General features: G+C 33.1%; 1 protein-coding gene across 1 annotated transcript; it reads right to left on the bottom strand.

The window, feature by feature from the left end:
• Positions 1-2,242: 2,242 nt before the first annotated feature.
• LOC127834382 (uncharacterized) lies at positions 2,243-22,942 on the bottom strand. The gene is made up of 21 exons (XM_052360219.1): positions 22,319-22,942; positions 22,029-22,134; positions 21,496-21,526; positions 20,925-21,041; positions 20,184-20,316; positions 19,547-19,612; positions 19,233-19,301; positions 18,696-18,837; positions 18,153-18,192; positions 17,953-18,011; positions 17,203-17,276; positions 16,429-16,539; positions 16,088-16,134; positions 15,395-15,599; positions 15,053-15,120; positions 14,785-14,826; positions 11,653-11,764; positions 11,264-11,401; positions 10,694-10,889; positions 2,926-2,968; positions 2,243-2,303 (listed from the first exon to the last, which is right to left on the bottom strand). Exons 1-21 carry the CDS (start codon positions 22,940-22,942, stop codon positions 2,243-2,245), a joined length of 2,484 nt encoding a protein of 827 aa, XP_052216179.1.
• Positions 22,943-23,130: the final 188 nt, after the last annotated feature.

The raw sequence follows: 23,130 nt of genomic DNA, 5'->3' as shown, positions 1-23,130 counted from the left end.
GGGTGTTTGGGATCTTTTGAACCCGACTTAGGAATAGGGTTTATAATACTCTTTGACCAAACATGTGGTACACAACCGGTTTTTAAAACAAACATTGGAAATACTATGTAAAACAACTATAGAAACATCATTTTTTTAAACTTCCGTAGGAATACAGTCAATTCTAGATGCCTTTCCTAATTTAGTCTTTTCTACAGCTTCAAAAACTTCAATTATACTTATATCAGCATCTAAATCAACATTGTAAACAGAGTTGGTTCTCAAATTTGAATTATCAACATCATTTAAATCTGTAATACTATTACTATTAAGTAGTGAACTGAAATCAGTTTTCCATGTATTCAATACAAGCTTAACATCATTGGATAAACTACCATCATCTAAAACTATCTGCATTGGAATACATTTTTACGATATGAGCCGATACCAGTTTTACCAATAGTTTTCCAAAATTATCATTATTCTCTTAATCAGTTAAAATATCATTTTGTACTTTATATACATGAGTTCTCTTGGGGCGTTGCATCAATTTATCAAACCATTTACGCAAAACAGAGTATTCTTGTTTAAGAGTTATCCTAATAGCTCTATTATTACATTTCAACCACCTGTGCTCAGCCGCACATAGACTTTTCCAACTATCAGTTAATTCTTGGTTCCACCATGGTTTACGTCTGTTATTTAATAACTTTACATCATCACTTGGGTAAACAATTTAAAACTCAACTTCCCATACATTTCAGCTTGAACAATTTTACACCAACCATCACAAGCAATATCAAGATCAGATTGTAGATCCTGCTCAAGGTTATTAATGACTGAATTAATCTGTAAAGTGACATCGTCACTAGCTAGAAAGTTATCAGGATAACTCTTTAAATTAAATTTATCAAAAGCTGGAGCACATACTTCTGGTTCACTTGAGCTGGGAGTTGACTGCAATCGGATGTCAATATTCAAATTTAACATAGAATGATCTGGTATATTTCTAGGTAAAACATTTCTTACATCTATTTCATTAATAAGGTTTGACGTACGAATTACAATAAAGTCAGTAAAGCGATGCAAGTACTCATGGTTTACAAGACAATAGTCTACTACGGAGCATCCTTTTACTGACACAGATGTAAAATCATTTACAGAGTAGTTTCGTCCATTCAAAATACACATATTACAATCAATAAGGAACTGTATGGTCTCCATATGAGTTTGTATTAAAATCAACAACATTTCGTGTTTTTTTAATCCTCTCCAGCAATAAAATCATCAATATCACCACATCGGCTGTTAAAATCTCCACAGACAATAAATAAACCCCTATTTTGATACTCATAAATATTTTGTAACAATTCGTTATAAAAAGTGGTACAATCTGAATAACGAGAAGAGTTTTCAGGTGGAAGGTAACACACACATGTAAAATTATTAAAATTTTCTCTCTTGTGTTTAAATTCTAACCATGAAATACCATCAACAGAATTATTTACTATTGTTACATCAAATTCTGACAAAAGACTATTTCTAATAAGAAAACCTACACCGCCAGAGCCATGCTTGGCATTTATATGAATATCGTTTCTATAATGTTTAAAAAATGTATAATTATCAACCTCAATGCTTGCATTTCCTAGTAAATGTTTTTCTGCAATTCCAATTATATCATTATCAAGAAAAGTAATACAATTTTGTCTAAGAACATGATTATCTGATGTATTGCATGAACTCCACCCACGAACATTCCAGAATCCACACTTAACCTAAAAATGTTTATCGTTATAGTATCTGTCATTTCTGTGACATCCTTATCTGTCTTGGTATCTGTACTGTGCTGAAGAAAAATCGCGAGAGCCTCTATAATTTCTGCTTCTTCCTGTAAAAGAATCACGATGGTCTCTATTGTAACAATTATCACTATCTGAAAAAGAAAAGTTTCTGTCATTTGTATGATTTTGATAATATGCACCACTCGAATGGTCATTTCGCGAGTAATCAGACACTGAACTATGCTTATCACCATTTCTATAGGAACCACGGTATCGCGAATCACCACCTCTTGAAGATCGTTGGCTGCTTTCGACTACCAGGTCTCCATGAAGCGAGATGTTACAACCATTTTCTTGTAACATATTTACTATTGTTTTCAAATTTCTGCTCATAGACATCTCCTCGTTTGTCTGATCTTTGCAAATGAACACTTTGCCATAATTTTTGGCGTCTTTTTATTTGCGTTTAGCGATAAGGATTATGTTCCTTTCTTCTGTTGCTTGAAGAGTAGAGTTCCATCACTTACATCACTAGACTTTCTGAAGGTGTTAAGAACAGTGATTGATTTGATTCCTAAGCTCTCACTAATCAGCGAGTTTACTTTAGAATTAAGGTTTTCGCCATCATGGAAGGGTAAGCCCTTTATCACAAAGTTACAGTCCCTTTTGTTGTCGTTACTGAATATAGAATGTACATTATTTTGTGTGACATCAGAAATTGAGTTAATTTTTGCTTCTATATCGGCGATATCCTGGCGAAAATCACGCTTTAAGTCTTGTAATTTATCATCACACTCTTTTCTGATGTTTTTCATCTCGGCGTTCATACGTTTGTCAATCACACCAGCCATTTGATGCACTAATTTATTTTCTATAGAATTTTCAAGTTTATCCATTTTACTGTAGATGTTGTCTGTTAGCAAATCAAGATTTCCAGATAAGCGTTGGACCATTCTCGTTAAATTTAAATTTCATTTCTGAGCCCTGTGTCTCTGTTTTTAACATAATCATTCATTGTTGCACCAGTATTTACACTAATATTTTCACCGCCAGATTGCACGGTTATTGTTTCTACATTTGGAGTTGAGGCTGTTTTAGCTGATGTGGGTGAGTGTTTTGTTACACCGATAGTTCTAGCTTTCTTTATAGCAGAATCACATACCTCAAAGTCACTGGTGGTTGGTTCAGATCTGTTTCTTTTTCTCCTGGGTGTACACACCTTACTAACAGCACAAGACGTCATAATTGCAGCAACATTTTCCACAGAAGATACAGTGTAAAGACCTGAAAGCACACTATCAGGTCAAACATTCAAAAGCTCTTCCTTATTCAGGCTGTTCTCTTTATTTTCACTACTGAACAGACGTTTTACACTGTCAGCCATAATGTACTACAGTGGGTGGTTACAGATTAAGAGAGAACATATAAACACAGGATGCCAATATCACAGATGTCTCATTTAAGTCTATTTTGAGTACACTCGAGCTCCAGAGCACAGCAATTCAATATCAAAATATTTATCCGAAATCGATGGCTGTCCGGGTACTACTACACTCTTACACGAGTCTCCGCCAAAAGCCTCCAAAGTCTAATTCGTACCCAAATCGTCCTCCTGCTGGTAGTATGTATAAAACGTATCATCAATAAAATGTCTATACAATTTTAAAACGTTTATTTTCTATAATTTTTCATTTTTTTTGTATTTTTTCTACCTTTTTTCAATATGGCAGCCAGCCAGTTAGGTTGCAAACCACATATGTTTAGAAAAAACTTCCATGAAAAAGAACACACAACATAAATTACACATGCCGATAGCGTCGTCATTGAAACAATGACATCTCTTGCGGACAGTGATTTGGCCACATACGGCCCAATTTTTTTATAAAGCGGCATATTTATTCGAGTGCAGTTTTGAAATATAATCAAATACACCTAAACTGCAATCATGTCTTGAAATTTTAACATAAATCGATCTTTTAATTAAATATCAGCCCTTTAAAATACATCAACAGATAAATGCAAATGTATATGCCAACCGTTATTTTGTATATCAACAATTGCAAGAAGCACAGTACATGTATACACAAGACGTTTTGTTAGAACCGCAAACATTGCAATTTAAGGTTCGGCGTTTAAGAACATGAAATCTTTATTAAGTAAGAAGAGTTTATTAATAATTTCTATCCACACACGTCTGCATAACATAGTGGACAATTCGTAAACGTTATTGGACTGGCTGATGTTGATTGTGATACTCTTCAAATTCATTGCATTATAAACTAACAAGTTAAAAATATTAACGTGCAATAAGTTAAAAAAAATCGACTTTGTGAGACTTCAAATTCGTTGCATTATAAAATAATAAGTTAAAAATATTAACGTGCAATAAGCTTTAAAAAATTGACTTGAGAACACAATTAAGTTGAACAATATAATGCCCTTCGGACGATTGAAGATAATTGAAATGGCGGATTGTGCTGCAAAAAAAGAGTGTATTGTGATGAATTACACAACACCGAATAAAGCTTTACTGGACTTTGTCTGATAACAAAAGTCAATACACTTTATTTTGAATGGGATAAGTTTATTTACGGAAATCACCAAAATAGTATCGTACTTGCATAATGTTGCATATGTTAAGGGTAAAGGGTTAAATATTTCAGTTTCTAGTACGATGTTGGTGTTTTATCTTCAGCCGTATAACACGTTCAACCCGACCTTAGGGATCTCTGGGATGCAAGAACTCAGTTTACACTCCGTGCATTTATTTCGCACTGAAATCGTTTTTATTGATGATAGAGAATATTCGATGCATTGAAGCGTGTTCTGCTATACATTTTCTGTGTTCTGTTAACATAGATAAATACTACAGGTATGTTATAGTGGATATAATATTTGATATTTGTTATTTTTTATATCACATAACCCTCATACTATAATCTTATATGGGTATAAGAAAATGATGGGTCTGTGACAAGTAGTTTTACATTTCAATTCAACCAAGTAATTTTAAATTTGAGAAAGTGAAGTTATGTAAGATAATTTAGGCATTAACTCTTAATAACAAATTGATATAATCATAATTAAACATATGCTTTCATAATAAGATTTATATATTTAATGTTTCTTTGTGAAATGTATCCATCTTAATTACGCTTCGTATTCCTATGCAAGCATACATAAATGTATTTATTTTATTTATGCTATTAGCTACAAGCATATAACCATTATCTTTCAAAATCTATATACTAAAACATGTTCTTTATAGCAACAAGCATTTCATCTTACCGTAGCATATAAAGGACACTTATTTGTACCTTTCATGATCTATGAATGTATTTTTAAAAGTATAACAAATCAATTCATGCTGTAATTGTGTTGACATATTTTGGTATCAATGTCGATACTGGATTGCAAGCGCCCACAATACGAAATCACCAGAAAGTGCGCCGCCTATGGGACCGTTTCGCCAGATGATAAAAATTCAAACAAAGTAATTTTGTGGGATGACGCACACAGCAATGGGTGGTGTTCTGACGTAAAAAGTATTTTTGAACAATGTATTCAATCTGTATACGTCTAAATCCGTGAGCAACCTTTCGCTGAACAATGTTGTGTGCCATGCTAAAGCGCCATTTATACGTATGTATGATGACCAATAGTAACAAGATCTCGTATCCCAACCCAAGTTCAGGATTTACCAGCAAATGTAACATCTTGGATGTGAAAATTATGTGTCTATGCAACTACCAAAAAACTTGAAATCTTACATGGCGCAAATAAAAACAGGCACTTTGCCGCTGCGAATTGAAACCGGGAGGTTTAAAAACTTCAAGATCGAAGAAAGACTGTGCCTACTGTGTAAAGAACCCAAGAAACAGAATGCCTTTTCTTATTTGAATGTCCATTCTACCTTTGTTTAAGATTATATTTTATTATTGTGTCTCTAATATTAAACCAAAAAATAACGAACATTCCGTAGAGTGAGAGAGAGAGAAGCTAGCATGTATGCTGAATGATAAGAGACTTATTCATGAATCTGCTTTGTTCCTTCAAGATTACTATATAATATTCTCGGAAGCATTATATATATATATATATATATATATATATATATATATATATATATATATATATATATATATATATATATATATATAATATATATATATATATATATATATATATATATATCCGACAAACATTAAAACACATCAACATGTGCATAATACTACTTATGTAACTTATATTCACTTGTCCTCTTGTTAATAATTAATGGTAGTAGTTCATCTTTACTATAAATGCTTATGCTTATAACAATTTTACTCTTTTTATTATCCCGATATTACCAGTACTAAATATTTATTAAATGTTATGACTACACCAATAACCTGTTAACTAAATGATTCGTAAGCCATTAGTAGTACAATATTTTATTCAATCGGTTTTGTTAATATAATCATTAAACATGGTTTCCTTTCAAAAGGCAACGATTTATTATCATTTCGGGCTTTACAGTCTTTGCAAAGAAAATTAATCAATATAATTAAATATAATGAAATGTGTACTAGGATATGATATGGTAAAACAGTAATGTTTGTAGTAAATGTAAACACGTGTGTCTTAACAACAACATTTTACATATTTATTAACATAGTTATATATTTATTTTATTTATATATGTATTTATGTTACTGATTTTTGCTATTTACACATGTGCATAATGATATGAATATTTCGAAGGCTCCGCATTGTTCATGTCCACGATAGATCGATCCACTCTTGGTAGTCTTCAAACCTAGCAACTATGATCTTTCCGGCTTTGTTTGCGTAACGAATTGAGTTGTCGACCGTCCGGGCATCTTGAAGCTCGTCGCTCATTTTTTTCTTAAGGGGTGTTGCGGCAGTTTATTTAACCGAGGATATATTTATAGCAACACCGATGATGCTATTATCACAACTCAATGTTTTAACTATCAGTATCATCAGAAATGACCGAGTTTGGTTCATAATACAATTGTCAGTGATTCGATCCCAGGTGGGGTTTACTTTTTTCTTTCTTTAAATTCATTCTTGTTTTATACTGGAGTTTAGTCCTGTTTTTTCTTACATTTATCAATTAAAAGCATTTAATCACAAACTTTAAAACATGCCGAAATCTGTGAACAAGTACATGTAAGTTATTAATGATTAAGGTCGAGTTTGATACTGTATGGTATTATGTTTGTGATTAAATATTGTTTTTTATTAATGTCTTTTGGTAAGTTGTTGTGATCCCAGTTAAGATTGTAAACAATTTCTAATGTTTATGCATATTTCTAACAATCTATGTACCGGTACTTGGGTTTTGCCTAATTGCTGTATTTTATGAAATTCGACGTAGACGGTAGGGATAGTTAAAACAAAAAAATCTCTGTAAAAAAGTGCGGTGACCCCTTTTTTTATTTGTTTTATGATGACAATACGTAGATGAACATATTTGAGCAGTTTCGCAGAATTCTATTAGACAGAAAAAAAATTAATTACGTTTATGTGGTTACAAAAGTAAAAAATGACGTTTTTTGGGTGACATTAAATTATAAAAAAATAAATTTCTTAAAATTTAACTCGTGTACTCCATTTTGTTGGTAGTGTGTGGTTTAATTAAATGGTATATGATGTATCTTAGCTTATATAATATCAACATGTTGCCAATTTCATAGGTTATTAATTATTTTTACGCAATTAGAGATTTTTCAGTTTTATTGAAAAAGTACATGTAATATAATGGTGAATAAAATCAAAACAAGACCTGTGACCCTATGTTTTTATTTCATTGTTCATATAGTATTTGTATATATATATATCTTAAATATAAATTTTGGACAAAATCTTTTAGATGGAAAAAATCAGCAAAACTGCAGCAACACCCCTTAATACACATACAGACGCAATGATTGCGGCGATTTATGTCTTCATTAATTAAAACACCAGTAGTTTTAAGTTTTCGCCTCTGCCTCATAACTTCATCCCTCGCCAACCGAGATACGGAGCGCAATTTTGTTTCGGTCAACAGAGTTTGGACCGATTCCGTCTCGACAGTGGTCGGAACAGACTTGAGTATACGCCGTTGGAAACCAAGTTTTCCGGCTAATTGCTGTCATCCAAGCTTTTCTTGTAATGAGTCTTTAGGCAATATATGTAATGTTACTTTTGTTGAAAATGTACCTATTTTACCGCTACAATTAAGGCATTTGACGATTGACCAGTAGTATTTCCCCATTGTTTTCTTTAACATCGGTAGTAGTTATACCTACCCGCAGGAACGACAACTCTATCAAGACGGAATTACGAAAATCGGGACATATTATTTAAGAGTTTAACTAAAGATTTTCGGTGGGATAATGACGTCATTCATCAAAAAAATGTCGTCATTTCACAGTAAAAAGTGAAAATTATCGATATTTTTTACTGTTTATTTTCACTGTTTGAAACATTGAAATGATCAGTTTCTATTCACTCATATTTCTCAATAAACCACCGGAAAGCATAAAATAAATAGAAACAATCAAATATAAGATATTTTTACCTTGCATAAAGTTATTATAGCACTACAAATATACATGTAGATCCTTTATTGGATAAACCACATTCGTCGATTTTATCATATTCGCGCATTTAAAATCATCATTTATTTTCAAATGAAAAAATGCCACTTGAAACAGTGACATTTCAGACAATATTTAGTGCATTCATAACATTCAGTATATAAACATTTTTATATCAAATAAAAATATAACCAGGGAAAAGTAACATCATTAATCACTTGTGGTCTGGCGATAATCGGCCCAAATATATTTTAATATTTTCTAAAGCATATTGTATATCTAAATACTAAAGTTTTGAGAGGACATCAAGAATAATAATACATTCAGTATATTATATAAACATTATGTAAACTTATACAACAAAACATATGTGGTGTCGGCATGGTTATATTGTTTGTGGTGTGTAGCCCTAAAACAATCTTCTGGCACTTCGTCATGTTCGCGGATATGAGTTAAGAGTTGGAAAAATGATAATGTCTATTAAATTGTTATATATTTTGAGACAATACGAACATATTTAACCCATATTGTGTTTTTATTACACACTGCAGACAAAGTGTCGATATTGCCTGAATTCGTCCATATCCGCACTTTTCGGTCAATCCGCGGATATGAGTCATATTCGCATGTTAGACGGACCGCGTTTTACACGAGATACTCGTGATACCTTCCCGAATGGGAGACAACTTCTTAATTACGAAAAGACCTAATATACTATGGTTCAGCGTTCTTACGCGGGGGAATAATTTTCATGAAAGAGAACTCTTGTATGACGGATAATGCGTATATATGTAGTTAAATACCTTGCGTTGGATAAAATGGTTTATTCTTAAGCGAATAAGCTTGGTAAGATGTCGTAAGGAATCGAATTCCATAGAAAAGTTGTAGTTCCAACCATTAAAGGTGTCGGGCTTTCAGTTATGATTAACGTTTGTGATGTACTCCGAAATGAAATAACGTAACAAATAACATCGAGTGATAAATATTGGCTAAAATGGCAATGATCGGAGACTAATACTCAAAGTTAATAATACTCAAATATGTTTCGAACTATACTTTTGAGAGCTAGAATTAAACGTTTCAGGAAAACAATCCAGGCTAGCAGCCCTTAGTATTCTCATTACCCTCATCTATTACACTTCTTACATTGAAAAGACATACACACAAATATAAGTTTGCACTACCGTATTTTTTAAACATCTCCACCAGAACATGTTATGACTTTCCCAAGGAAAAGATTATAATGTCGCATAACGTTTATGTTTAGCCGTTTATCAAACAGGTATGTATCGTTAAATGAATACACTTGTTAAAAAGATGATTATTTTTTTGACAATATGTTTAAATTATAACAATTCTCATTCTTGTGTTTAATAATATGATTTTAAAACTTATTCGTTTACAGAATATGTCGGTTATTTGTGTTTTGTTTGTTTATTGTTTATTTTGAGTGTCAAGATAACAACACGTATGCATTTATATTTCCATTTCAGTGTGTTTAGTTCTAAAAAATTAAGTGCGTTACTTCTTATTTTTGTCTTTTCCAGTAGTCAAACATAAATTAATTGCATTCATGGACACGCGGTGTGAAAATAAAATTAAAAATGTTAATACAAATTGTAACATACATTAAGTAATCGAAAGTTTGAATTGATGATTTTCTTTTTCAGCAAGTTTTTAAGTATTACAGTCATAGTTTGTAAAAAATATAAGAAGCATCTGTCATATCAAGTTGGACGTATAATTGGTTCATTAGTTTAACAAACATAACAAGGCTGATATATTTTGAGTTCTTTCTATTAACAATAAGAGTTAAACACAGTGATATACAAGTATACATTTAAATGCAAACTTGAGCTCAGCAATCAAATTATGAGTCTAGTTTTCTACTATTTACACAATCGCTGGTTGGATTATAAAATGTATCGGTCACGTGATCATAAATGTGAATGTCTATCTGGGTGCTTTCTGGGCGTGATTTCATTCTCCAAATCAGACTCGAATCTGTTGCGGTAGACTTGAAGTTTGAACGGTAACCTAAAATAATACATACATCTAGATTAAAATTGTTATCTTCAACAAGGAAAAAAATACCCTACATTGAATGAGAAAAGCGTCACAAACTATGATTTTTAAAAGCAACAATTATGAGATAGTATTAATATTTATCTATTAGAAGAATCCTGGCAATATGCTTTTTCCGAAGTAAACGGTAAAATAATACACAACCTACCGGGAAAGAATAATCAAGTACAATAAAGTTATTTTCTATATAAATGCTTAAGCTTCCTAAATGTTTATATAGTAGGACGTTAACATATTCATGAATGTAAGCATACATACTTGTATGGCTTTTCTCGAGATAGTGTCCCTCCTTGTCAGAAAGAATCGTGGCCGCCTCGTGGGGGGTTAAGAACCACCGAAAGGTCCCAATCTTCGTCGGAAGCGCATCCTGTAGCTCAAGACAGGCAGACGTGATTCGCGGCTTCTCTGAGACTGTGGCGCTTTCAAAGATACGCTTGGCGTCTTGTAAGCGTACCTGAAAAGGAACACTTTAATAAAAACCGAATCCTTACAAGACAAGAACGTGATATCTGTAATCTTTCCGCATGGATTTTGAACCACTGAATAAGTTTAATTGTATTTATAAAAGTATTAACTTGCATTATATGAAACATCCATCTGTTTAGGGGATAAGTCATTGAAAACCAGCGTTAACAGAAAAAATTAGTAGGTTGACTGTCCGTCGTTATTTTATATCCAAACTGCCAAAAAATGGAGCCAGCCACCTAAAGCACATTTCTAAAAACAAAGTATTGGAAAAATACGAGTGCACCAGTCGCAGAGGTCGCACCGTCCGTGTTCTCTTAAAAAAATGGTATGAACGAAAAGAATATATGCCTATATAATAACCTTGAATGATGTGTGATCATGTGTCTGTTTTCCGGGGGACCAAAAAGGCCCAAAGTCTTCGAGCGTTTCCAACTGGTACATGGGCGTGTTTGAAAAAGACTTGTGTCTCCACGAGCCCGTGCGTATGTCGAACGTGTACTGAAAATACAGGGGAATTCGTTGATGAAACTATAGCAGTTTATCCCACATTATGATCAATGTGTGTTCCGATATATTTCATAACCTCGCAATAGAAACTTGATTTGTATGAATAGTTACGCTATAAAGTGTGAAAATTCTTTTTTAATTCTTTGATCTAAACTCCTTTTTTTAACAACAAATGTTTTGGTTTGATGTTTTATGAAATCATCTACTTGTTTATTAATTTTATAAAGTGGCACAAAACACACCTGCGGCAAGAGTTTCCAACCATATCGTGTTGCCATGTCAACCGCATCGATGACGTAATCAGCAGTTTCGTTGTCAAGGAAGTACGTGAGGTTGACTCTTGTAAAGCCGGGTCTGATGAAACAAAGATCTGTTAATAGACCGTTCCATAATCGATAAATTGACCGCCGCCATATTGTCAGTCACGTGACTGTCCGCCATTACACTGCTGCTAACTGGTGCGAGTCTGCGATTCCAAAAGCCAAAGACGTAGAGAATACCCGCTTAACCGTTGTCGGATAAATAAATTACTTAATGAATTAATGTGAGGCGATTATCACATTTTTGTTGTTTAAATGATTGTTTGAAGTTGAGATTGATTGTTACAAATAAAATGTTTAAAATGCTTTCGTGTATTTGCTTTTTTATATCTGTAATCAAGTGGTAATCATCGGCGAAAATTTGCCGGTTCAGTCGCTCATACTATGTCTTTGATTAGACTTTTTACTTTTAAACGTTTCACAAACAATTCACGCATGTATTGTTGTGTTGATGTTAATAGCCGCAACATCAAGCAAATTATATTTTAATTAATACTTATTAAAGATTCTCGCGCAATTAATTACCGCTAATTGTTTGTAATTGGTCTCATTTGGTAAAAATCTACATTCCAAAATCATAACATATTATATTAAGTACGGTATGATATTTTTGATACGCCTTCCATTATTTTTCTTGTTCTAACTGATATCAAAGATAAAAAATTGTGGTTTGGATTTATATTTATTTTTTTTTAGATGGAATTTTGTCACGTTAAAAAAACGAGCTTTTTATCATGAGAGAGTGATATTGATCTTGACGATATTTTATGTGATTATTCGGAAGATGAAGAGAATGTGATCTATGTGATATATCTATATTTGCATCTGTGAATCATTTAACAGCTATAAAGCTAAAAAATACTAAAAAATGTATTTTATAGGTCTTTGAAGTAACGCAAAACATATGGATAACGACACCAAATGTTTAGTCAATTAATCCACACAAAAAAACTCCGAAAAAACACCTAAATAATATTTCAAAAATATATTATTAAGCGCCAAACGAATTTATTAATACATTTATTTGCAACTTTAAAAACGCGGCATAAGCATCAAATTAAAGATTATCTGAAGACTGTAAGGCCAACAATTTGACACAACAAAGAGCTCTATGCATAAGCCGTAATATTTTTTGCAGAAAAGCTTCAATAAATTACAATAGTAATACATCTAATTATAAAAATATAATTATGAATGGCATGAGTACGTTAGTGTGATAAACACGTGAGTAATAGAAAGTGTAAGGGGTGCATTGAAAATAAACGTACTACAAAGCCCTATTAAAAGCGAAGTGCATGACAGTATTTACATGTAATTTTAATTTGATGGGTTTTGTACAGAGAATGACGCTATTGAGGAATATTAACATACAACTGAAAAACACAACTTTACATGATGCAATTTGAACTGTGTATTCATGTATATTGAAAAATCGTTACTAGTGAGTATGAGTGGCAAATATCTAACATTTTAACACACATATATCTATATTAATATTTTTTAAAACATTATTTACCCCCGTTCGTGTCAAATGTAATTTCTTGTTTTTATGATGTCGTTCGTGCATTGCCGTAACATTAAATCTTCATACGAAATGACGTAGTTTTAATTAACCGATACCCGCTAAATACGTTAAATGTTATGTTTTTAGGTAAATTTTAAAATTATCAAATACTTTTTTTTATAAATTAAACCAGGGATTAAACGGGCTAGTATCTTTACGGTGTACAATTTCTGATATTCTATATTGGACATAACTTTTAATTTGTACAATATGTAACATATCTAATGAACGCAACTGTTAAGTATGTCGGGGGTAAAATATTAAACCAAATGACTGCTTAATACTACCAGAAAGAGAAGACATGGTGGCATCATCAATTGTGTTTAATGACCAGACTGTCATCTGCCACCCAGTGTGGTTTATGACACCCCGGGATGACGCCATGTTGTTAGTTAAGTCTGGATAATATCTGATCAAAACGAGATAATCGGATTATGCAGAACAAACGGGCAATTCAACATTGGAATGCAAAGGATTACGCGATTTTAAGATTGATGCATATAATCAAATGATACATATTGCATTTAGTTTAATTAAATGTTTTTTTAATGTGTCAACGTGTTTACTTTCCTAGACAAATAACTACAAAATGCACGTTTTGCAAACATTTTTCTGTTATAACACTAGCTTAACATCTCCTCTAGCAGAAAAACTTTATTTCATACAATTTGCATGACAAACAAAAAAGTTTTACAAAAAGAAAGAAATTCACCCGTTGAATAATCGGTGCTCTCTTATATATGTTACTGGTTGTTTGGCAGTAGTGTAATGGCGGACGCGGAGAGTATTCAGGGGAGATAATTGGGTAATTACTAAATTATGGAACGGTCTATACCCAGAGATCTATAGAGTCAAGAGACAACGGTAATTTTACAAAGAGTTACACCGTCAAATAATCAATTTACGTAAGGTGATGTTAATTGACGCGTTATATTATATTGAAATTATAATATAGGTTTAAAATTCGTAAATATGATCTCACAAACTATGAATAGAACAAAAATCTACACATGTTTCGTGAATATTTGTGAATGCACAATTTGTCTTGATTTTATAACGAACATTACAAGAGAAGTTGGGAAAAGTTATTTGATGTAATTTTACATACAATTACAACTGTATGTGTCGAATGACCGTATGTGTTAATAACTATATATAACCAGTGTATTATACCACTTGTTATCACACAAAATATAAGTGCTAATAGTATACATTCAAAAACTGATGTTTTTTTTAAATTCCTAATAAGTATAATATTTGCGCGATTCTTTACGAAAACAATTTTTCCACTGTATGTTTACAATACCAAATCTAGGACAAGACTGCACCGATAAAACATCAAAATATACAGGTTGCTTAATAAATTGAAAATAGGTTACATTTATTTGTATGATAGTTTAGATGTTTCCAATTGAAGACGCCGTGACTATTGCTCCAAGAAATCACCTTCAAATGAAATATTGAACGCTATTTCATTTATAAAAACTTACTTTGTGATTTGTAGTGGAATTCGAGGAGTAGAAATGTCAGTCCTAAAATAATAAGTTTTGAATATATTAACATAATTAACATAATACATTTTAATCGAAAGAATATACTGCTTATATTATTTCATATTTATAAAACATGTTTTGTTATGATGGTAATGTAACCATACATTTGTTTTTTATCAACGTGGTTATACACTAAATAATGTTTAATGACATCTCCTTCGTGGAGCACATATCCGAACTCATGAAAACAAGAAGCCAGACTAACCTGAAGGGCTTGTCTAGAAGCATGGATGCAAACTTCTTCGCCTGTGATTCTGGCATTCCAAGAAGATCCTGAAACGAGAAGGTAGTTAGTACAAAAATGAAGGTTTGAAGTAAAGATTGGTAAGTGTTTGATGTCCACAAAAAAGAATGAAAATACGTAGATATGCTTCAGAACACAATTAACAATATGTATTTTTATATGAATGTTAGGTCCAATGCTTTCTTTTTCTTGAGTTAATAGTAATATACAAAGTAATCCGAAAGATTTTATTTTTAATGTTTGAATTCCAAGAGACAAAATGCCAGATATTTTACTATTTTTGAGAAATTTGTGTATCACTACCTCGACATACGGTCCGGCGCACGCGCAGCCTGCGCGTGCTTGGATACCGAACACGTCGTTAAGCAACGTGGCCATGTAATTGTGATGGACCAGTCGCCCCGTTTCCTCGTGAACTGTGAGGAATGCAAATATTGGAACCCGCTCTGCCTTGTGATTACCAAGGATGTAAATGCAAGGGTTCTTCTCCCAGGTGTTGAACGCTCGACTGAAATTATGAAGTCATTCGATCCGTTTATTATTTCATACGGGGATGCATGTTCAATGTGCATCATATACATAGGTGTTAAATAATACTGCACTTACAAGGTAACAATAAAGCTCTTAAAGCTTTTGCTATGCAATTTATCTATGATAATCTGGGACGACCGTTATATTCCATTACATTAATTTTATGCAAGGGGATAATTGTTCGTGTGTTTTATAATTGAAGCCTGCTGCTTGGGATTGTATTAAAGTCGCCTTTAACAGCAAATTTAGAGTTCAAGGATAGAAGTCACAACTAAAGAAATAATTATTGTCGTAGGCAATCATCTCTCGCTATGCTTACAAAATCCGTTAATTCACCAAAATTCAATACTGTGTTAATACTTTTTTTTTAAATCACGCACAAAATATCCACAACAATTAGAGTCAGCATGAGTACTGCAAAGCAAAATTAATATGATTAAATAAAATGTAAATAAAACTGCTTACTTGCAAAGTTCTTGCTCGCGAGCATGTATGACGTCAAATCCTATTTCCTGTTAGGTAAATAATGACTCTGACAAAAACTGATGATAAATCACCTTGCTGCGTGATTCGTAAAAATGCTGTATACTTGCGTAAAAATCTACGGAAATCAACCCAAAAAGCAGGACATTTCGGTGTATTCAACAACTAATTTATCTCACATACAATTAAGACACCATGGATGTATCAACATCAACATCATCAACAACACCATTATTATAAGTATCATTATTTTTATTATGATCCGTGTGAATTGACTGTTAAAATTTAGTTATTCATGTCTACTGTGCACCAAGCGAGCTGACCTGTTTGAGTTTGAACACCAGACCAGCCCGGATAGACTCTATGATAGCAGGGGTACCGCCTTCCTCCCGCTCCTCGATGTTGCTCACGTAACCGTGAATTTCCCTGGTCACCTTTTGGGCAACACATGTAACAAATTATTTATTATTATAATTTTGAGAACGAAATTTTAGTAAATCCTTTGTACTAAAGGTCAAGTATGTCTTCCGATGCCCAAAGCATTTATTGGATTTTCTTATTTATAAAATATCAATTTTTAGTATTTGCTATTGCTTTTGAAAAAATAAAAGTTATCTTATGTTTTGTGTTTAAAATAAAATGTAAGGACTAATTTAAATAAGAATATTATCCCCCATTAATAAATGAGGTAAGTATAGATCTACAGCAACGCATTTATTCCTTTTTTTCTTTAGTATCGTTCCAGTATTAATTCCGAAAGCTTTCAAGTTTTTGTTACTACTACTTGTTCTTGAACAATTCTTGTACAAGCCAACCTGAACATAGAACCTACTTTTATTACTTAGTCCTTTTTTTTATTAGGTGCGAACAATTTTCAGTTCGTATAATTTGTTCTACAGAAAATCGACCCTTACTTTTAAGACATATTGTAAAATCAACCGCGAAAAAGAATAGCTTAAATTACACAAATTCGTCATACCTTGGACAAATTATCATTTCCACAATACACAGCCTTGAAAAACACCCAAATGCGCCGTGTTCAAGAATAATTGTTACAAAAGTGTTTGTTGAAACATTCTTGTTGTTTGCATTCTTACAAAATTCACCGTTCCTCCACCAACTCTGTCTGGAACGCTGTTTTTGAAAAGCCACTTCTTCGCAATGACGAGTCCTATAATATATTGTAAGTATATTTCTTGAGATCATTTTAAAGCATGTCTACGCAATTTAAATATAAACAAATACAATATTAAAACAAGAGAAGCGGTATTACCTTTAAACCGTATATACTCGTTTTAACCAGGAATGCGTATGCATTTATAATCGAATGAACGTATGCCTGATAACCGACGGATTAATATTGGTATGTCCTATTTCACTCATTTTACGAGTTCAAATAATAAAACAGGATATACCTTTACTTTTAATTTAATTGATATACAGAAAAATAAATGATAACAAGTTGCTTAATAAATATGTGAATAAAGGACTTTATATACACGCCATTTCAGACTTATTTCCGGTAACGAAACCGAAGCGAGACATATGACATCATGTCTAAAAGTTAAGCCATTTTGATTTGTAGACTTCCTCACACTACTTTTTGTTTAACATATTTATGCCTAGTGGACTCTCCCATCATTCTAAATTGGATCAATTTATTTCCAAAATTAGGAATGTCTAGTATATTTATTTCTATATTTAGAATGTTACTCACAGAAATTCCTTAAAGCAAACAGCGCAGACCCTTGTGATACGCCACATCATGCGGCGTCTCATCGGGGTCTCCGCTGTTTGCCAAGGCCTTTTTTCTAGAAGCTAGGCATAAATGGGTTAATTTAACTTACCTGGCGTACCCGGCCCACCGATGAATTTATGGGGACTTAAAATGACTGCGTCTTTGTACCTAGAATAAAAACATTATATACACACAAAGATAATGCAAGTATGACCTTTATATTGAATGTATTCCATAAAATGAAAGATTATCGTACTTATAAATAAAATAGAGCGCGCATCGTAAGTGAAAACTTTGAAGATAACTTACTCGTCTTTTGACGGATTCATGTCGATATCCAAATACGGACCTGAATTGCACAAATAATCCATTCAAACACCTATATTAATATATCTTAATAAAGGTATGTTACAAACAATTAATTTTTGTTTTAATTAAAACATTTTCGGAAGTTTATATAGTGAACCAAGTGCATACAAACTACTCGTGAAGGTTAATAAATTTACTGAAGAATTAAATTATTGTATCAAATTGACTGGAATTTCTTTACGATATAATACAATTCGTATACGAATATGATTGATAGTTATTGTGAATACAAAACCAATTAGTGGACCTTTCAATAAAATATGACATCGTTTAGACTATATAGGAATCATGGACTCCAGATGTTGAATGGTTTTCAGAATATACTGTCTGACGGACAGAGAAAAATACAGAATTGCAATGTTATTTGTTGTGTGTCATTATGTCATTCAACATTATCGCACGTCGTTCAATAATCGCTAAGGGTTGACGTTTAAAAGCTTTTCGCAAATAATAGTCTGTGTATAAAGCTAAGTGAGTACGAACCCCCTGCGGCGTAATCGAAGATGGCGTACGCGCCGTGCTGATGGGCGATTCTGGAGACCGCGTTGACGTCAGTGATTATTCCCGTGACGTTACTGGCAGCAGACACACACACCAGCAGATGATTGCGCTTCTCTTTCCAAAACTGGTTTAAAGACGTATTCAATTTCAAAAGCCTAGGAATGTTTCCAACAAAATATATAAAACCTTACTATGTGTACAGTACATGGCAATTTTTATTGTTATTGTTCTTGGCAATTTAAATGTTCAATAACAGATTCATTGCGGTAGAAATGAATTTTTATAAACTTCTGTTTTGACAACAACATACTAAACATCATAGCAACATAGTATATATATACATCATAACTCATAGTTTGCGTACACATTTTCGGTTAGGTTGGTATAAAACTGTATGTATATGAAGTGTATATAGTCATAAATATACAACGTAACTCCAGCAACTATGAACTTAATGATTTTAAGAATGAACATATTAAATTAACGTCAACTTACATTACAATAAATGTATAACGTTACCTGAAGCTCTTCGATGAGATGGTCGATATCAATCAACCCCGAAGCGTCTTTCTGGCGAATGCGTATGACCTGCAATGCAACAAGTCCTTGCACATATCAAACACGTGTATCCGGGTGATTGCAAAACAACAATGAATGGCATCATATTGTAAGTTGAATTATATTGCTCCGTGCAAACATGAACATTTAAAATACATTTTTTCTTTAAATTTTAGATGTACACCTGTATGATGAACTTTAACAAAATCTTGATAATCTGATTGAATTTCCTAATAATTATACAATTTCGAATATAGGGGAATTGTGTGGCTTACTTTAGCGCCAAATTCTCTCCACAGTAATATGTTCGAATGGTGCTCGTATGGTCCAATTAACACAACCTGTTAATATAAAATTAATTATTTAGTGAGTTAGACGGTATAATCTAACAATATCATGCAATAAATATAAATTAAGTGTATGATGTTCATTGAAATTTACGATAATTTGCGCATTTAAGAGCCAGATTCAAACGAATTCATAAAGTTGTTACGATACCATGTGCATACAAAACACAAACAGTTTAATAATTATGAATTAGAAAGCGAGTGACAAAAGCATGCGACTATTTTGTTACATTACCAAATATAAAATAAATGCTTGAATGTTAAAAAACACACACAATAGAATCCATGGTTTTATGCAACGCATGATGAAATTTTTTTAGTAAACATAGAACTAATATTATGTAGTCATTTTTTTATTTTCTTGATTCAGTATAATGAAGACAGTTTCCTTAACAACACAATTCTCTTAAGGAGAGCAAAAGAAAATGTCATCAAAACTTTAACAATACAAATCTGATCTATGTTTAAAACGTTTGTTTCCTATGACTAAATAATCTGTGCAACAAGGTTTAAGTGGCTTTCTTATTTTGAAAAGCAGCGGTACCGTAAATAAATACACACGTACCGTTTCCATGGCTACGCGTGGATTGTTGATCTTCAAAGCCCAGGCCATCTTGTGCATCCCCGCGGTGGCACCACTTCCGGTGAATATGACGACATCTTCCCTGGACGCGTTGACGCTCTGCTTAATGATGTTTCTGGCAAGAGAATAGAGCATTCATGTCGTACGCCTTTCGCAAACTTGATTTTGATTGATTAAATGGTAAGCTCTGCAATTAGTTTATAGACTACGAAATATATATACAACAGTTAAACATTGTGATAAGATATTAAACAAAAATGTTATATATACCAAAGCGTACAGGGGCGGATCCAGGATTTCTGGTTCGGGGGGGGGGGGATACTGAAAGATTTGCTAGGGGTTCACGGGGCCGCTAGGGCCCTGTTGGGTGCAATCGAAGCTCAACGATTTTAGTGTTTTTTTTGAAGGCTTTGACAACCACTTCTCGAGCATGTCATGCCTTATGTACTGTCATCAAAGAACCTTCTTATAAAGCCAAATTAAGTACATAGTTAATACGTAAAACCAGAGACGTATCTATCTAAGATTAGTGGGAAATGTTGTGTACGAACAAGAAGAAACATGAGTTTAAATGTGTGATTTATATCTAGTTAAGTGTGAAACATCACATGAATTGACTTTACTTTGGCGATTTCGGGGGGGGGGGGGGGTACGCGGTCACCTGCCTATGGCGTATGTCAATTGAACGATCTTCCTGCACGGACTGAATAGCTCTTCACTTACCTTGCCTCCTCCCGGAAGTGGCCCGTCTGGCGGGCGTTGTGTCCCGTTGTGGAGTGAGTGTTGGCGTAAGTCGGCATCACCACGGAACGCACGTAGTCTTCTATGATCGTAAGGCATCTGGAACGGAACGTTCAACGTACATGTGGGCAGTCCGCTGACTAACGACTTTTTTCAGCCAAATATAAATAGTGAATTTATTATTGTAAAACTATATTATTAGTAAATATGTATTGATTTCAATTATTTTTATTATGCGTGTTTATTTTATCAAGCAATTATGGTACACGTATCTATTTTCACAACATCGACTGTGATTGATAATGAAGATGGTGGGACATTATCATGACATATTACATGTCGCCTAGCAAAAATACGACTTAGTTGTAATAGTAAAAAGTAAAAACTTAAAACACTTCCTTATTTGTTGTTAAGTAAGACGGACATTGATTTTGCCGATTTTCTGATTAAAACAGTTGCTGCAAAATGGATGTTTGAAAGCTGCAGAGCACTTGCTGCAGAGTAATAATTACATGCATACACACTATTTTTTTTATTATAAATAACTGCGTACTTTCCAGAAGCTGTGTAGTCACAGTACACCACTGAAATGTAATAGAAACATAATGAATTTAAATATTTTGGTTTGGTTTGTTTTTGCTTAATCAGCTTAGTGTCGGGCCGCAATTAAAGAACTTATTTTCTGCGATGTAAAGTTAGACTGTCAACAAATGTTTTCTGTTCGTTGTAAAGCAATTGTAAGCCAAAAAAGAATACAGTATTTTTTTGGCAATATTTAAGCAACCATAAGATGTGTGATACTTGTTTTTTTTTAAGCAATATAAAACAAAAATACAAGCAAATCAATAATTGTGACTAGACAAAAAAATATTAGTATAGTTTCGTTAATGAATACTCGTTTAACTAAATGCATAAAATCATATAGTATTTCAATTAACGTTGATCTTATGCCGGCGAAGGTACCGTTTTGTTTGCTTTATAAAATATGTCTTTAAGATTGCCTTAAATGCTGTAGCATTTGTGACTTCATTCCATAAACGAACAATCAGTGAGCGAGGCCTTTTATATAAGATCAAAGCTACAAACCCTGTCGCTGTCCGAAAGGAGTTTCGATGGTGAGATCCTTTCCGATTACGCTGTCATTCAGTTTCTTGAAGATCGAATTTGCCTGGTATATCTTGGATTCAGATTTCTGAAGACAACAAAAATAAAACTGCTTGACCGCGAAACTTATTTACAGTTATTGCATAATTGGGTTACTTTTGTCCCTATATATATATAATAAGTAGTTTTGCCTTATACAAAAAACCCTGAAAAAAATGAAAAAATATGTGTTGTTGGAAATAAGATTGCTCTTTTACAAAACAAATACTTACATATTGTTGATATGTTTCCTTCTTTTCTTTCTCTTTTCTCTCATCAATGTGGAAATGAGCATCCGTCAGTGTATTCGAATCACTACCGCTTCTTTGATTGCGCAATTTCGTATTATGTGGCTTCTTTTGCTGTCGATGTTTCGTTTTTCTATCTACAACTTCTGGCAGAGATATAACTGAGCTGTAGGATCCGTGTACTGTTGATGAAAAAGGTTTTCTTTGACTTATTTTTCTCGAGTCAGAATACGTCCGATATCTGGATTTCTCACTCATCCTTAGCTGCTCGGATGCACATCGCGAACCGACGCTTTGAGAGCTGTTGATATCAGGCAGACGTATCCTGTCATCGTTATCATGTGCGCCTGCATTTGGCTGTTTCTCGGTTCCCGAGTCATTCTTCTCACTTCCGCTCAGACTGCTTCCACAGACAGAAGACAACGAATCTGACCTACGGTGGCCATTTGCTGTCTTTTCTGTGTGTAAATTATATTTCTCTGGCTCGTATAATTTGCCGTAGGCCTTCACATCCGTATGGTGCGTTTGTCGATATGAGTTTGCACCTTTCTTTATTTTCTGGTTTCCTTTAGGTGCTGATACTCCTGTCATATCAGGCTTTCGCCCCATTCCGAATGTATGTATTTTTCAAACAATTTTGAATTAATGAAAAGGTTACAACAGTACCTTACTTAGCAGTAACATTAAGCATAAAGTAAACTCCAGCTCGAAACTATTCCTATGGGTCTTTTATGAGAAATGATTTAGAAACTCTGTGTATGGTTTTATAAATAGTTAGGTTACATCGTGCTCAATAT

Source organism: Dreissena polymorpha, chromosome 1, assembly GCF_020536995.1.
Source record: "Dreissena polymorpha isolate Duluth1 chromosome 1, UMN_Dpol_1.0, whole genome shotgun sequence".
In the NCBI taxonomy this organism is placed as follows: Eukaryota; Metazoa; Mollusca; class Bivalvia; order Myida; family Dreissenidae; genus Dreissena; species Dreissena polymorpha.
The sequence above is the reverse complement of the archived record's forward strand: the minus strand, read 5'-3'. Positions and strand labels throughout refer to the sequence as shown.

What these genes read in the sequence shown, in the direction of transcription:
- LOC127834382 (XM_052360219.1), bottom strand. Translation starts at nt 22,942, where the DNA reads ATGGGGCGAAAGCCTGATATGACAGGAGTATCAGCACCTAAAGGAAAC. An exon ending in CTTCTAGACAAGCCCTTCAG is followed by an intron (nt 14,827 to 15,052) that starts GTTAGTCTGGCT and finishes TTATTATTTTAG; the next exon opens with GACTGACATTTCTACTCCTC. An exon ending in TCTCGAGAAAAGCCATACAA is followed by an intron (nt 2,969 to 10,693) that starts GTATGTATGCTT and finishes GTGTACACCCAG; the next exon opens with GAGAAAAAGAAACAGATCTG.